We start from the raw sequence: 17,437 nt of genomic DNA, 5'->3' as shown, positions 1-17,437 counted from the left end.
GTGAGTGAAGGACCATCTCATTTCAAACAAGCACCTTTTGTCGACCTTCCCTCTCCTCGCTACCTCATTATTTTTGAAAAAGGTGAAGAGCGAAGACACAGGAATTGAGCAAAGGCCCTTGACTCCTGTCCTTTTCAAAACCCCATTTGAGGTGAGGGTTGGACCTGGTCGTTTGGTCTGCTCCTGCACATCAAACCGGATTGAACTGATGTGGGACCCGAATCCCTTTGACAGACCTTTTTGATTTCTTTAATATACTTGCCATCAATCCAGGTGGTCAGCATTGCCGGTCAAAGTTTAGAAACTAAGTTGCCTGTCTCAAGGTACATACCTATCCACTTGCATATCTTCTATACACAGGTTATTGACTCTTTTGGGCAGTCCTTGGACACCTAGACATACCAAGCATTGGATTTTCAGTAGTCTGGCTAACTATGTCTAAAACAAGCTGGCTAGAGTCCTGGCCCCAAGTCTAGTGTGTCATGTCCTCTTCGTAAGACCACACTGCCACTCATACTTTTAACTACTGTGGACCAAGCCCAATGGCTATGAATTAAAACAGTTTCTCTAGGCCTGGTTTTAAATGAGGCCCACTTAAGAGTTTTAGGGAATTAATAAATATAAAATGCACAAGAGACAAGTTTGTATGAATATGAATTCATTGTTCATTCATTCCTTGTTGGGAGAAGTAATGGCGCATGAAGGACCACCGAGTACTTTTTCCTCTTAAATTATTTTAATTTCTTGTGTACACTAAAAGTAAAATTTACACACTTAAAGTCTGAAAAGAACCCGGACATGCATGTTAACCTTTTCACAGGCTCTTCAAGTTATTTTTTTTCCATAGGAATTTTCCCCATACATTTTACAGTCCATAGTACACAGTCTAAAGCCACAGTGAACTATGATTACATCCATTTCATCTTTACAATGTGCAAAATCCTCCCGGGAACAGGTTGACAGTGGTATAACAACAAAATTGGTAGAGAATGTCAGCAAAACTAAACAAAATAAAAATAACTTCATAAGTGTATAACCAGACACATGGAAGCAGAAATTGGTCCCTTATTCCCTTGTAATGTAGGCTGACCTTCACTCAGACCAGCTATACTGATATAAACGATTGAAATTATACGAATGACTATGTCAGTGGTTTAAACCATGATTCCCCCTCTTTTTACCACCCGTCCCCAAAACAGAATAAAGGTCTAAAGAATAGAATTCAACACAAAACACAGTCGTCCGTGACATACCGCCATTTTCATGGCTGTTTGACTGCATCAATGGGAGACGCAAGAAAAACTGGCTACAGTTAAATCGCTTAACGAATGAGCATACATTAAGAGCGCATTTTTAGCCATGGGTTAAGAAATCAAGTTAAGAATCAAACCTAGGCCTTATGTAAAAGGACAAAACAACTAAGGCCATTAACACAACAGGGAAAAAAACATTCAGCTGGATTTTGCAGGCAGTGTGGTTTCAAGTCATACACTGAGTGAACAAAACATTAGGACTGCCTGCTCTTTCCATGACTGACCAGGTGAAAGCTATGATTCCTTATTGATGTCACTTGTTAAATCCACTTCCATCAGTGTAGATGAAATGTTAAAGAAGGATTTTTAAGCCTGGAGACAATTGAGACATTGTGTATTGTGTATATGGGTGCCAGTCAACTTGACAACTGTGGTATGCATTGGGCCAGCATCCCTGTGGAACGCTTTCGACACCTTGTAGAGTCCACACCCCGACGAATTGAGGCTGTTCTGAGGGCAAAAGGAGGTGCAACTCTATATTAGGAAAGTGTTCCTAATGGTTTCTACACTCAGTGTATATCCCACTTCACTTTACTCAAGCCTCGCTTTGAAGAGGTTCAACCAGTGTTTCATTTCCTCACAAAGACAAACATTGACACACGCCCGCCACAATGAGAAACGTAAAAGCCACCTTTGAAAACCAACACAATTCGTCCCTGATTATGTACACATTGATTCTCCTATCATAAACAAGCGGCCTCTCTCAAGGACCTTGATCTAGAAGTTAAACTTCCTTAATATGTTCTCTTGCTCTGCTATTGACAAAGCTTCGCTTTACAGGCTTAGCCTAGTCCAGGTCTGACTAAACATTCTCCATTCACAAGGACAAATCGCTAAATGCTTCACTTGATTAAAAAGATTAAAACTGAAAATAACAAATAAAAAAAAAGGGAGAAAATGACAAAAAAGGATAATGGCATGGAAGCAAAAAGTATATAACTTCATGATATAGTGATAGAATGACAGACGGTGATAAGGAGGAGAAGAGGAGGGCATTGATGGAGTTGAGGCGGGGTGGATCAGTCGAGTGTGGGGTCAGGGTCAGAGGAGCAGCCCAGGGGGGTCAGCGTGGTGGGGAACATCAGCACCTTGGCCTGCATGAAAGACAGGTCTGGTAGCCCTGCAATCACTTTCAACGTCTCCTCACTTAGGTTCTCCTCTTTCCGGGGCTTTCTGCAGAATCAGAGAGAAGGAGAGGGACACCATTTTTATTGGAGAACACATATACACACAATGTATCCCAAATAGCACAATATTCCCTTTGTGGAACACTAGGTTTGACCAAGGTGCAAATGGAATAGGGACACATTTCTTCATCCTTCCCCCTTCACTAAATTAATGAGCCACAGTCAGATTCTAAATGGGCTTCGTCCCTTTCTCATGTGTCTTTCCTCTTTCCTTACCTCCTTCTCGAGACACATTGGAGAAGGTCAGAGGGGAGAAAAAGGGGTCACGAGGAATCAAGGAAAGAGAATTGAGAAAGCCAAGATGTAGCAAGCGCTCTCTGGCTGATAATATAGATGTGTTTGTCTCGCCCCAGTATACAGCCTGTCTGCTTGCTTATGCACGCGCCCCAGTGGCTTAATGGATACGGCACTGGCCTCCTAAGCCAGGGATTGTGGGTTCGTGTTCCATCTGGGGTGGACTATTTTTAGGGCTCCCGAGTGGTGCAGCGGTCTAAGGCACTGTATCTCAGTGCAAGAGGCGTCACTACAGTCCCTGGTTCGAATCCAGGCTGTATCACATCCGGCCGTGATTGAGAGTCCCATAGGGCGGCGCACAATTGACCAAGCGTCGTCCGGGTTTGGCCGGCATTGTAAATAAGAATTTGTTCTTAACTGACTTGCCTAGTTAAATAAAAAGGTAAATAAAATGTTTAAAATGTAAGGGACAGTGACGTTAGAAAATCTGTCTCCATCTAGTCGACCAACGGTTTCAAAGGGTCCCCACTAGAATGTGGTTAAATTAAAGTCATTCCAGCCCTGCATGTCTAGAAATACCAGGGTTAACTAACTTTTGACTTTAAAAAAGTATCAACTCTAACTAACGGCAAATATATTAACGTTATCCTCTTTATAGCATCATTGCTTACCCAATTACTGCACACTGATCTGGTACTCCCTGTATATAGCTCCAATCTATTGTGCATTTTTATTCCTTGTTACTTGTTACTACTTCATATTTTAAACTCTTTTTTTAAACTCTGCATTGTTGGGAATGGCTCGTAAGCAAGCATTTCACAGTAGTCTACACCAGTTGTATTCGGCGCATGTGACAAATAAAACTTGATTTCATGTTTGGGAGTGAGATGTTGGTTGTGTTAGATTTGTATTGTTTTGCTATTCTCATCTCCAAGGGCTGCAATTGAGTCTGGCCACATCCCAAATGGCACCCTATTCCCTTTATAGTGCACTACTTTTGGTCAACGGTAGTGCACTATAAAAAAGGTTTTAGGACTATAATTTCCTCTTCATTATTGTGCAAATGTGTCTCCACTCACCTAGGCCTAAGCTATTGATGGATTCAAGACAAGGTCATTTGTATTAATCTCTGATGCTCAGTTTAATAGCCTGTCAATTCAATCATTTGTGCGCTATTAAAAAAAGATTGCCACCAGCCATTTAAAATGATGTAGAATTGCATGAAATGTGTTTATAAAGAAGGCACATCTCCCAGACCCTAGTCTACTATAAATGGTCCCCATGTGTGCAACTTCTGTAAGCTCCTCTACGCCACTACGTAAATGCAATGATACGCAGGCAATACTTTAACATAAAAAAGGTTTAAAATATAAATATATAATGCGCTCTGGTACCTCAGAGGTCCCCCCCCTATGTCAATCATGTCTTTAGGAGGCACTGTAAGTAGCTTGCTTAAAAATGTGCACTACAGAGGCAGTTAGTATGTTATGAATTTCAGGATATGATTTATGAAAGTAGATATTTTTTTTTTTAAGGGGGCATTTTCATTTTGAGCACCTTCCCCCTGAAATATTTTTGAGGTGCAGTAATAGACCAACCTGGTAGAGGTGCTGGTCTTCTCCATAGTAGACATAAGGCGGGCAAAGGCATCAGCCACACGGGTCCCAGAGCCACTGGGGTCCAGTTTAGCGGTGGTTAGCTCATACAGCTCCGGGTCCACACCTAACCACACAAACACATTATATTGGATATGTCCCAAATGGCAGCCTATCCCCTATATAGTGCACTACTTTGGTCAAAAGTAGTACACTATATAGGGAATAGGGAGCTAGTTGAGACACATACATGGTCTACTAGTCCACACAGAACAAAGGAAGGGGGATGCACTTTATTAAACTTCAGTGTAGCCAATTCCCAAATATTTTGGTAGATATTCTGATTTGGAGGTTTGATTCAGTTGGTAATATTAACACAGAAAAAACAAGACCTTGATTTAGTGAGGTCAGTATCTAAAAGCGAAGACCAGAAGACATCTAAAACAAATAGTAGAAGAGAAAACGGAATATGGCAGAGGCTCTTTAATAATTATCATTCCTCGCATCATCCTTCAGTCCTCGCCTCGTTCCCAAAACTCATTTGGAGAAGATCCAAGCTTCCTCCTCTCTGACCTCCCCCAGTGCATTTTGACAGAGGTAAGAGGAATCGGGGAAAGAATAAGGCCTTATCCCAAATGGACTCCTAGACCTCTACACCCTCTGAAGATCCATGAGGATTCAATCGGTGTAAGCCATATATGATAGTAGGTCAACCTTGCCTTACGATCAGATAGGTGGAATTATCACTGTATTGTTTTACCGCTATACAAGTCAATTTGGGATTCAGACAAATTTATGAAAAAAATTATCTGGCAGTCAGGGCGTTGGAGTTTCCTGTGCTGACCTGGGATGGAGGTGGAGCTGCTAGGGCCAGAGTCCTCCACGGGCCCAAAGAAATCGAGGTTGAGCAGAGACGAGCCTCCGCTCGCTTGACATTCAACATAGCGGAGAGGCAGACCGAGGCGGCAGTGGGTTATAACACAGAGAAGAAGTCAGGAAAGAGACGCACTTAAAAAGACATGCAGCTGAGCTGGTCATTATTGTTAGTTACAAAGAAAGAGCACAGGGTTCGTGTTCAGTAGGCACGAAAGGTTTGAAAACATTTTGCGACTGAAAAATAAGAAACTCCAGGAGTTTCTTAAATCCAGGTAGTCCCTCCGTTTTATTCCATTTGATGCCTAATGAACATGACCCAGGGCAAGCTAACTGAGGTAGCTGTGTTAATGAGAAAATACTGTGAGATTCTATCTACAGGTTAATGAAAAATCTGCATTGACATTTTTGAAGTATGAATGGCATCATGGCTTTGTAGCATGAACCGTGCAGAACAAATTATTTTGCAATTTAGCTAAATGATGTGTTGCTAACAAACGGCATAAGGAGAAGATTTGATGAGATAAATATATTTTATGCATCTGGATATGACAAGTGAAATCAGAAATGGTCCAATATGGCAATGAAATACACAAAAACGTGGCGCATGTGGATAAGAATTGTCTGTAATCTTATACTATAGTCTTTAAAACAAAATTCATGTAACGCTGTGTAAAACTATAACATGTAATGACCAATGGTTGATGAAATAAACATAAAATGAGGTTGTCCAATGGAAGACAGCAGGCAAAAACAGGTCTAGGCTGCTTGTGTGTTTGGACAAAACAGATAGAGTGGTGGAAAAAAAAGGAATAGGCTAGCTCTGGATAGAGCCAATGGGGACAATGGTTCATTATCGCAGCAGGTGGTTTGGGGGAGGGACCTACCGTCCAGAGGGTTCGTAAGGCCACTGCTGCTCCAGTCAAACTGGACGGGCGGGAGCACTTCCTGGTGAGGAGGAACAAACAAGCTCAGAAGAGGGTGGTGACACTCAGTAAAAGTGAACAGCTTTGTCAACAGGTGATTCGCCTATGCAGGTGGTCAGGAAGCCTGCTAATGATCTGCTTCTATCCCAGGAGGTTAGTAGCAACTTAATTAGGGAGGACGGGCTCGAGGAATCAGTGGAACGGTATCAAATACATCAAACACTTGGCCTTCCATTCAATCTGTTCCAGTCATTAATATGAGCCATCCTCCCCTCAGCAGCCTCCATTGGCTTCTACCCTTACATCAACTCAGCAGTCTAAGATTGAGTTCCTACCAGACTACATTGCAGACCGATGCCATATCTTACAACGCCTGGATAGGTATTTAACAAATCAGCTTACAACTTCATGGGCACGTTTCTCTGCCAAGGCATTGCTGACGCTTGCCAAATATTACAATGCCTGATAGGTATTTTATGTATCAGCTAACCAACATCATATGGTATAGCAATCTATCAGTCGATGACACAGTCGAAGATGTGCTTTAACAAAGTTAACCATTTTCACCGTACTGTCCAAAACGTCTTTCAAGCTGTCAGGCATTCCCTTGGCAGCAAGAGCCTCTCGGTGGATGCTGCAGTGTACCCAAGTGGCGTCGGGAGCAACTGCTTGCACGAGTGTTACCACTCCACTATGTCTCCCTGTAATGGCTTTTGCGCCATCAGTACAGATACCAACACATCTTGACCACCAAAGTCCATTTGACATCACAAAGCTGTCCAGTACTTAAAATATCCTCTCATTTTGTCCTGGTTTCCAGAAGAGGGTGTCTTTCTTAATTGACCCCCCCATAAACGTAATGGACTGTGCCAGGCCCGCCATGTCTTTTGACTCATCCAGCTGTAACGCATATAATTCACTGGCTTGTATGCGACACAGTAATTGTTTCAAAACATCTCCTGTTATGTCACTGATGCGTCGTGAAACAGTGTTATTTGGAGGCATTGTCTGTATAGTTTTTTTGGCCTATTGTCCCAGCCATATCCGCGGCAGCAGATTGTCATGTTTAGTTTCTAAATGTCTGTGCAAGAGTGAAGGTTTCTCGCGAGAGAATAACGGTTAATGTGATTAATTGACATTGTGTTGTTATTTCACTGAACACTAGATGGTTTCATTTGATTTTGGGCAGTGAAACGAGGCTACTCAGGCGAGAAAAAAAACATCACCCTAATGTATAGTCCCGTTGGAAAATATAAATGTACTATTTGAAAATGTGAAGAATAAAGAAAATATGTATCACATTTTTATTTGGCGTAACCCCGACAGCATTGCACGTACCCAAGTTTGGGAATACCTGATCTAGCCAAATCATTTATCCAACTTGTTTGAAAAGCACCTCAGGTTCTACATTAGACCAATTACTGTAGAACACATACAAACACACTCTATATTCATTGTATACAGTTGTGACAATTGGCCTTACAGTCAATACAGCAGTGGAGGCTGGTGGGAGGAGCTATAGGAGGACGGGCTCATTGTAAAGGTTGAAATGGAATAAAGGGAACAGAGTCAAACATGTGGATTGACACTGTTCCATTTATGCCATTCCAGTCATTACAATGAGCCCGTTCTCCTATAGCTCCTCCCACCAGCCTCCTCTGCAATACAGTATACACCACCAGGGATCTCCAACCCTGTTCCTGGAGAGCAACCCTCCTCTAGGTTTTCGCTCCAACCCCAGTTGAAACTAACCTGGTTCTGCTGATCAATCAATCAATTATTAGAATCAGGTGTGCTAGATTAGGGTTGAAAACCTACACGATGGTAGCTCTCCAGGATCAGGGTTGGAGAGCCCTGGTATATACTCATACGACTACTGATGAGAAGAAATGCATCTAAAAGGCCTGAAAAAAAAAGCGCAAAATATAAAAGATCAAAATTCCAAACATTGTGCCCCAAAAATATCATATTGATTCAATGTAGGAGTCCAACCTGGGCTGTGTCTGGTGGACTAGTGCTTATGATCTCTGCTGGGGCCACTGGAGGTACTTGTTGTGCTATGGACGTGATCATCTCTGCCGCTGATATGGGTTTTACTGGCTCTTTGGTGGGTTCCAGCATGCCCTAGGTAACAGAGAGGCAGGGTTACATCCTAAACGTACTAAATACTGGTATGTGTATAGGGTTGAACAATTCTGGTTAAAACCTGTTGTAACCATGTTGTAACATTTTGCAACCAAGTGACAAAAATGTCACCAGATTTTTTTCAATTTTATAATCCCCGAGTTAATTTGTCTCTTTCCTCCGTTTCCTCGAGAAGGGCAAAAACAATTGAGGGAGCAAGTGGGTGGTTTGAAGGGGGAGATGAATACATCCTTGCAGCGTATAGTTAACTCACCAGGCTGGCAGCATACATGGGAACTATCACTGGCTGCTTCTTCTGACCTGTGAAAAGCTATGGGGAAAACACAGAACACATTTCACAATCATTCCTCCTCTCTCTGCTGCAAATAGTCTTAAACAACCTTTCTCCATTTGACAGACAAAAAGTTAAAACATTCTCGCAATACATCTGAAATACAATCACGGTTGGTGTTTTTTCTCTCACAGAGCCATTAAAAAAGGACAAGGTCACAGAAAAGGGGGATAATGGCATGTCCCAAATGGCACCCTATGCCCTATAGCACTATGTGCTCTGGTCAAAAATAGTGCACTATATAGGGAATATGGTGCCATTTGGGATACAGACAATGTGATGACTTCTGACTGGCTGCAGAACTCACAATGTTCCTAATGTCGATGCCCAGGGAGCAGAGTAGTGTCTTGTTGCTATGCGAGCCGCCCCACTGGTGCCGCAGGCCAAATGCCTCGTGGATGTCCAGCAGTTGCCTCCACAACACGTCCCCCTCGGCCCTGTAGCAACGGACACCGATGACAAAGCAGGAACAAAAAAATATGTCATAGTAGTACGCAAATATTCTTGACTGCATAGTATACACAGTAACAGTATATTTCTGTTGTATAAAAAAGATAGAGCAGACCAGAGTCTTTCTGTGTATTGATGAGATTGTGTGTACTTATGGGATATTAGGGTCGAGGCGATACTAGCATCCCGATACTCGTTGACATCATGACAAGGAAACAAAACATGAAGCGGTTTAATTGCTTTAGGAAAACAGTCCTAATGCTGGAAACAAACATTATGTTGTCATCCAGTCACATCTGTTTATTTTCCAATATTTTACATGCAGCAGGTTATGGATCAAGGAGTTTGGCCTGCTTCGTGTTTTCATTTTTGCCACAGAAAAAAAATATTGCAATACTGGTATCGTTCCAGCCCTAATTAAAAAAAGGGGTATTTCTCTCACCCATTGTCTGGCACACCGCTCATCATTTCATGCTCTTCCTGCTGTAACCTCACAGGAGGCTCCAGCAGGGTTTTGAGGGAGACCACCTCCACCCTCACCTGCGGAGCAGGTGCGTCGGGGAAAATTTCCAGAAAAAGCTTCTCCAGCCGACTGCACAGCGCCACCTGGTATAACAAACACATGATAGCGACCAACATTGTTGAATAAGACACTGGTTCAGTGATATAACAAACACTTAATAACAATCAATATTGTTGAATAAGATACGGGTTGAATAAGTCTTCTGTTATCACGCGTGGCAGCTGGCAGTTAGCCTGCATTGCTGGACAGGGGATGCACAATAAAATAGACAGCTCAGATATTCATGTCTGTTTCGATAGACAATAAAGCCGTATTCTATTATGTCCAACAATGACCGACACTGACGTGATTCAATCAACACATTTCAAATCTTTAATAAATTGTAGCGCTTGACTCCAATAGCAAGGACAAGGAGGGGCATTGTTAAATGGTATGTACTTGAAAAGGTGGAATTCCCTGCCTGGTCACATTCCTAAGGGAGGGCAGGTGTACGGCTCTCTACAACTCTAGTGATTAACGTCATGAGAGCGTCAGAATTGCCCTAAGTGTCATTGAGCATACTTTTCCTGGATAGTACAATACAACAACATTCAATAGGGCACCTTCGATTAGTGTAAGAGGGGTTTTTAAAACACCACTACTTTCCTGTCAAGTATGCTACATTTCTGAATGCTATAGAGGTGGTTCAGAAACAATGTTGCGTGATGAGTTCTCTTGCCTTTAGGTGAGAGGCATAATATGTTATTGTGGTGCGCAGGAGAACCGAGTTCAAACCCTGAGTGGTCAAACTCGCACAGAAAAACTTACAGACTGACTGTCTCTTCTACTGATCTGATGGCTGCTGGATGAATGGGCTGCTACAGGTTCACTCTCCTGCCACTTGTCTTCACCCGTTTCCAAAGGAGCATTGGCGGTCGGCTCCTCTCCAAATGCAGCCCAGGAATTTCCCTCCCCTTGACCCTGTACAGGCTCATCAAAGGCATTCCAACCAGCATCTGGATCAGGGTCAGCACCAACAGGAGCTGAGCTAAAGTCGGCAAAACTGTTGCTGCTGGGAAAATCCGCAAACTTCCCCCTATCTTCATTCTCAATTGCCTTCCCACCACCAATGTGGCTGTTGGGGGCGTCAAATTCACCAAAGTCTTTGTCGTGGTCCACTAGTTCCTGTGTGGGAGGTGCAGGTTGTTCCTCTAGTTGCAACTCTGGCTGGTCAAAGTCAGCAAAGCCCTGTCCGCTAAAAGAGCCCGCGTCCCCGAAGTCTCCAAAGTCTTCACCGTCGTCGTCGTCCTCCAGCAGCTGGCTGTGGTCGGCAGGCGTGGCCGTCTCCTCTTGGAGCAGTGGCGAGGGCACAGAGCCCGTCGTGCTGATGTCGCCGTACTCCTCAAGGGCATCCGTGGACAGCGGTCGGCCGAAAGACGTTTCGGTCTCTGTTTCTGTTTCGTTTCCGGACGCAGACTTTTCGTCTGCTTGCTCGCCATTCACATCTTCATCGTCTGTATCAGGCGAACCCCTGTTTTCACTGACACCTGCCTTCTCTTCTTCTGCCTCCTCTTCCGACTGCTCCAAATACACACCGTTCTGGGCAACTGGTTCGTCAATATAAAGTGCCTTGGAGGCAGAATCCTCGCCACAAACCAACTCTTGGGTAGAATCCTCACTACAAACCTCCTCTGGGGCAGAATCCTCACTAACAATCATCTCAGTAGCAGAGTGCTTGTGTGCAAAGTCCGGCTCTATGTTCCTTTGCTCAGAATTAGCAGTGTCTCTTTGAAAGCCCCCGTCCCCGTTGCTCAAGCCTTCATCAGTGTCTCGAACCTCAGCAAGGTGCGATAGAGAATCAGAGCTAGCGATGTCGTTGGATCCAGTTGTAATGGGAGTGTCCCTGACGACGTCCCCTGACCTGATTCCCTGCTCTACATTAGAGTGCTTCTGCTGCCTCTGCTGCTGACAGGTGTCCTCTGCCAGCCGTTCGTCCCGGTTGCTATTGTCCAAGTTCTCGCTGGTGAGGTTTGTCACCTCGCTGGAGTGTCCTTGAACGTCTACATTAGGAAAAGCAGAGAAATCCGCAAAGTCGTCCTCGGGGCTGCTGGGAGGGCAGTTGTCGGCACACTCTGTGGTGGTTCCTTTCTTTTTAGAGCGGTTCGAATTCTGCAAAGATGGGATTCCCTCTATTTCAAAAGTCACAAAGCCGTTGGTCAGAACTTCCGGGACCCCACCATTGCAGTCGACAGGCTTGTCTATGTTGTCAGTCTGACCCCTCACAGATTTGTCCAAGGAGGTAGAATGATTATTGGCTCGAGTGTGGTCGGCAAGCTTTTTTAACTCCTCCACATTCACAGTTCTCTCCAAAGGACTGTCGTACTGACAGCCTCCCGGCACAACACCATTTGACTTGGAGTTGGCGCGCTTGACCACGGGACCCCTTCCCACGGGACCTGAACTGAGGTTTGACAACCTAACCACCCCTCCATTGTTGAGGAGTTCAGGTGGTGAAGTGGCAGCCAAGGCTGGGGTCTGATTGAAGGTCGCTGGGGTGTCAAACTCATTGAAGCTGGTGCTGGTCGGAACTCCAGAGAAGCCCCCAAAGTCCCCAAACTCGTCCTCCTCTTCCTCAGCTCCATCCTCCATTGGGGGTGGGGAGGAGGAGTACATGCGGATCACGTCCGGCTCCATGGTCCTAAAGCAGTCACACTACGCCTTGAGGTTACACCTAGAGAGTAAAGACACTAGTCAGTGTGACCAAACAATGAAGGGCATATAAATGCTAGAAATTACACTATTTCCCTCTTAAAAACACATTTCTGAAGGCTAAACGGTCAGAATTTACAAAACGACAATGTGTTAGCCTACAGACCTAGAAGCGGTCTCTGGGGGAGTCTAGGATCTTGGCTGTTTTCTTTGTCTGGTGTGTTGCTTCAGCCTTAAACCCAAATTAAATTACCAAAGCTCTCCAGACTAAGAGTGGACAGATTGTTTTCAAATTGACAGTAATTAAGTGATAATGGTGAAGTGGTGTTGTGATGTAGAAAAGGCCCGAAAGGCAATGTTGAGCACTCATTTCTTATGACCTACCTAAATAGTAGCAAATGGGAACTGAAAATGAGCTACAATTTATTTTATCAGTAGAAATATTTGTTGTGTTAATCTAAACTGGCCTAATTACGTCAACCAATGAACTTTGTACACAATTTGTGTTCGCATTGACCTAAGGGTTGTGTGTGTGTAGTATTTGTATATTGACATAGGCCCGTCAAGATATGTAGAATGCCTCCTTTTGAAATATTAGATTTAGAGCACAGGCCTAGGCGTTTTGTGCCTCCAGGTGTGATCCATTTCTTTGTCCAGCTGTGATCCATTTCCTTGACAATTTTGAATTCATCACTAAACCAGACATAGGGCATAGAATAATGATGTTATTTTTGGATGCTCAAGGCTGAACTTGCACAATGCACTTATAAGCCCACAGTGTGCTTTACTCGCATCCAGACTAGAGCTCTGAAAGTACAGTTCAAAACTGGACACAAATAAAAACTGGACACAAATATGGACATGTTTCAGAACAGAGAATTCACGCCCACGAAGCCTTGACTATATATCTTAGGCCTAGTAAGCCTTGCCATGAAACCTTGGAAGGCATTTGAAACATTGTTACATCTCTAGGCTACTTGAAGTGGCTTCTGATACTGTGTATGAAAGCAAGATGGCATTAAAGACAAATTATCTGATATGATAGCCATTCACAACAAATAACACTGCCTATTGCTTTATTATGGGCTCTGTGATTGCATGATATGGTATGTGTTATAATATGTTGTATCATAAACATTCATAATGCAACATGAATCTCTTTATAATACAACATTGTTAACTAATTGACACATCAGAAACAGGTGTCCTCCAACCCCATGTCTTGTCCAGTTAGTTATTCATTCACCAAATTAGACTGTCTGTCAACAAGCCTAAAACTGACAGATGATGACAGACCACTATCTAGAAACCTCTGGGTAAGCTAAACAAAGAAAGCACGCAACCCTTCCTATGATAATTTGTTGCCGAATACCCACAACCTAGCTATTTAGCAACATTTTAGCCGAGCAAAGATAGGTAGCTAGCTAGCAACTGGAAGCAAGTTAGTTGCTAGCCAAATAGCTCACGTTAACCAGATTATTTATTCAGCTAGCTAGTTAACTATGTTGATTATGCTAACATATAAATCACCATACGTGCCATCCAGGCTTAGGCTAGAACGGAAAACAGGCCATGGCTGGCATACACCGTACTCTCATCAGCTGGGGAGGGCAGGGGGATAGCTAGCTGAGATACGTAGCCTGTGTATTTAGCTACCACTAGCCAGGACAAATGGCGTAGCTAGCAAGCTAATAACAACAACCTGGTAGCCTATGCGAATGGATAGCTAACTAGCAATAGGCTAAATTATTATGAAAATATTTTTTCTACATTGATTCGATATGAGGACAGGAGTGACAAAGTAACTAACTAGCTAGGTAGGTAGGTAGTTATGATGCTAGCTAGCTTGCTAATACACTGACATTTGTAGCTAACGTTAACTGTTAGCTATCTATGAAGTTGTCCTCCCGTCTCTCGCTAGCTTGCTTTAGCTAGTCTCATCGTATCCGGGTTGGTTGGCAGTGTACCAATAAACATTTCGGCATACCTTAAAATCTTGACCATTCATTCCCATGGTTCAGATGAAGTGGACACTTGTCAGACTTAAAACAAGACAGCAAAGTGGTTTCGCTCTGACAGAGAAAACTAGGTTGAGTCAGCCGGTTATGATGATCCTACTTTGGCCCCTTCTCTCTCCGAATATTACCCAGCATGCAACAAGAGCTTTTGGTTTTTCCACTGCTTGAGAAGCAGAGCATACTAGAGTTCATGAACAAGCGGAGAACAGTCTGCATCCAAAATCCATCGGCACTGGCTGTAGTATTACTGAGTAGTAGTTAATGGTGGAAAAAGTACCCAATTGCCATACTCGAGTAAACGTTAAGATACCTTAATAGAAAAGGACTCAAGTAAATTGGGGGCTTCTTTTAGGTCAGTTAGAAGAGTGAGCCATCACTTGTTCTCCCATTCAAGCAGCTGGTCAACTGAGCAACGAAAAGATACTGCACTGCATACTTCTCTTTAGGTCTATAATAATCCTCAATCATTTTAATTTGAAACAATCCACAATCCAAATTTCCCAAATTAACTGATTAATCTATGACACATGGCTCTTGATTCAAATATTTTAATTGAAAATGTTTAGGCCACTGAAAGAGCTTCTCAACATACACAGACATTGTCAAGCAATGGAATAGGGGGGGGGGGGGGAATAGAAAATAACCATTCTACTCTTTAATAATAACCTGTGCCCCTACAATATAATCTACTGGCATAATTATTGCAGAACTGAAAGGTCACGTGTAAACATAATACTCCACATAATTATTAACGACTTCATAACCATTCAATTATTAATTTCTAATCACACTTAAATATTATATCATACTGAAATATGTAGTCTGTTGTAGTTACAAGTTAATCAATATTAGTTAACCAATATATAATCAAAATGTTATCAAATAAAGGACACACTATGTCCTTAAATGCCATTCCCATCCAGTGGTTTCTCCTTGCGCCTGTCTGGTTCATGGTTTTGACCATTCTGCCTACCCTGTTCCTTGTCCTGCCATCCTGTTCCTTGTCCTACCGCACTGGATTATTTGACCTCTGCCTACCCTGATAGTGCCTGCCATTCGGTACCTTTTGGACTCTAATCTGGATTACTGACCTCTGGTTGACCTTTCGTTTTGCCTGCCCCCTGTTCTAGTAATAAACTTTTGTTACTTCAACACTGTCTGCATCTGGGTCTTCCCTAAAACGTGATACTGGAAGCCTTTTTATTTAATGACCTTCTCAAACCAACAGCACTCAATACCATGAAAAAATAAATAAAATCACAACTAACAGAAATAGGTAGGCTATATTTTATAGAAAATCAGAAGACAGAACATTGCTGCACAATCAATTTTGTCAGCTAAGGCTCAAAGAGGCTAAGAAACGCAGTAGTTCACAATGGATCGCCATCTGGGGAAGAAACAACGAGAGGGGAGGAAGTTCAGCCATATTGTTGTATTGTGAGTATTAAATCATGTGTTACCTTCTTGAACCTGAACGACACCTGACACTTTATTTCAGTGTTCTCAAAACGTGCTTAATCCTATGAAACAATATTAAATGTTTCTGTTTATTCTTATGTAAACCTAACCCTATGCTATAACCACATTAGAACCTACTGTATATTATAATCATAACCCTCTGCTATAAATTGCAGGATTCAGTGGCACTATCAAGGGTGGAGTACAAAGATGAGCCACTGAAAAATAAATGAAGATCCTCCACATACCAGGAAAGGTTGATCCTCGATGAAGGGGAAGTAGGGATGGGCTTCTCAGCGTAGCCCCAGGTGCCTGAAACACAAGGCCCTTGCGTAGGAACTGGCAGTCCTCGAACTTGGCACAGAGCTCCAGTGCCACGTCAGTGGGAGGAGCCTCCTCCACTGTGCCACACCCACAGGCCAGACTGATGTCAAAGCTGGGTAGCCAAGGTAAGTGTCTTAGAAAGGGTAGTTAGTCTTATGTCATTTGTTTAATTGTTTACATCTATAATACTTACTGACCTTGTACAAAGTGGACATTGACACTTCCATCCTCCCAACTCATTTTCCCACTCCACATGGCAATGGAATTCCAATACAACTTAGAGCAGGTTTTTTCTAAGGTACATCAAGATAATATTATTTGTAGCTGAGCTAACTGGTATCTAATAAGCAGTGCTGATTTTAGCATGTAAATCTTGGTAGGGAAACCCCCCCAAAATGTGGGATGCATACCAGCAAAGCCACTACACAACACAACACTAAACAATACATTAATTGCACTATAACGGTGACAAACGGTGCCCACAAACTGTTAGGGCCTACATAAAGCTGTCCCAACACATTACCACTGCTACACCTGGCTTTCAGGAGGAGCCTTGTCTGGCAGCGAAACAGTTCATTCAGCCTCATTTGCTGCCTTTTAAAAAAAACATACAGTGGCTTTTGAAAGTATTCACCCCCTTGGCATTTTTCCTATTTTGTTGCCTTACAACCTGGAATTAAAATAGATTTTTGGGGAGTTTGTATCATTTGATTTACACAACATGCCTACCACTTTGAATATGCAAAATATGTTTTATTGTGAAACAAACCAGAAGACAAAAAAACAGAATTTGAGCATGCATAACTATTCCCCCCCCCCCAAAGTCAATACTTTGTAGAGCCACCTTTTGTAGCAATTACAGCTGCAAGTCTCTTGGGGTATGTCTCTATAAGCTTGGCACATCTAGCCACTGGGATTTTTGCCCATTCTTCAAGGCAAAACTGCTCCAGCTCCTTCAAGTTGGATGGGTTCCACCGGTGTACAGCAATCTTTAAGTCATACCACAGATTCTCAATTGGATTGAGGTCTGGGCTTTGACTAGGCCATTCCAAGACATTTAAATGTTCCCCTTAAACCACTTAAGTGTTGCTTTAGCAGTATGCTTAGGGTCATTGTCCTGCTGGAAGGTGAACCTCTGTCCAAGTCTCAAATCTCTGGAAGACAAACAGGTTTCCCTCAAGAATTTCCCTGTATTTTGCACCATCCATCATTCCTTCAATTCTGGCCAGTTTCCCAGTCCCTGATGGTGTTCTCGGGGTGATGAGAGGTGTTGGGTTTGCGCCAGACATAGCATTTTCCTTGATGGCCAAAAATCTAAATTTGAGTCTCATCTGACCTGAGTACCTTCTTCCATATGTTTGGGGAGTCTCCC

The 17,437-nt window shown here is 43.0% G+C and overlaps 1 protein-coding gene across 2 annotated transcripts; it reads right to left on the bottom strand.

Annotated features, from left to right (window-relative positions):
• Positions 1 to 717: 717 nt before the first annotated feature.
• LOC110486014 (aftiphilin) lies at positions 718 to 14,459 on the bottom strand. Of its 2 annotated transcripts, XM_021557304.2 has the most exons (10): positions 14,253 to 14,459; positions 10,385 to 12,287; positions 9,497 to 9,660; positions 8,912 to 9,041; positions 8,527 to 8,583; positions 8,121 to 8,252; positions 6,090 to 6,150; positions 5,174 to 5,257; positions 4,333 to 4,456; positions 718 to 2,486 (listed from the first exon to the last, which is right to left on the bottom strand). In XM_021557304.2, the coding sequence occupies exons 2-10, from the start codon at positions 12,248 to 12,250 to the stop codon at positions 2,333 to 2,335; spliced, it is 2,772 nt and encodes a 923-aa protein (XP_021412979.2). In that variant the 5' UTR covers positions 12,251 to 12,287; positions 14,253 to 14,459; the 3' UTR covers positions 718 to 2,332. The 2 variants fall into 2 exon arrangements, with proteins under 2 accessions (XP_021412979.2, XP_021412980.2); XM_021557305.2 differs by lacking the exon at positions 5,174 to 5,257 and having other exon boundaries at positions 14,253 to 14,458.
• Between the last annotated feature and the right edge of the window lie 2,978 nt (positions 14,460 to 17,437).

This window comes from Oncorhynchus mykiss, chromosome 13 (assembly GCF_013265735.2).
Source record: "Oncorhynchus mykiss isolate Arlee chromosome 13, USDA_OmykA_1.1, whole genome shotgun sequence".
NCBI lineage: Eukaryota > Metazoa > Chordata > Actinopteri > Salmoniformes > Salmonidae > Oncorhynchus > Oncorhynchus mykiss.
This window is presented reverse-complemented; position numbering and strand designations above follow the sequence as displayed.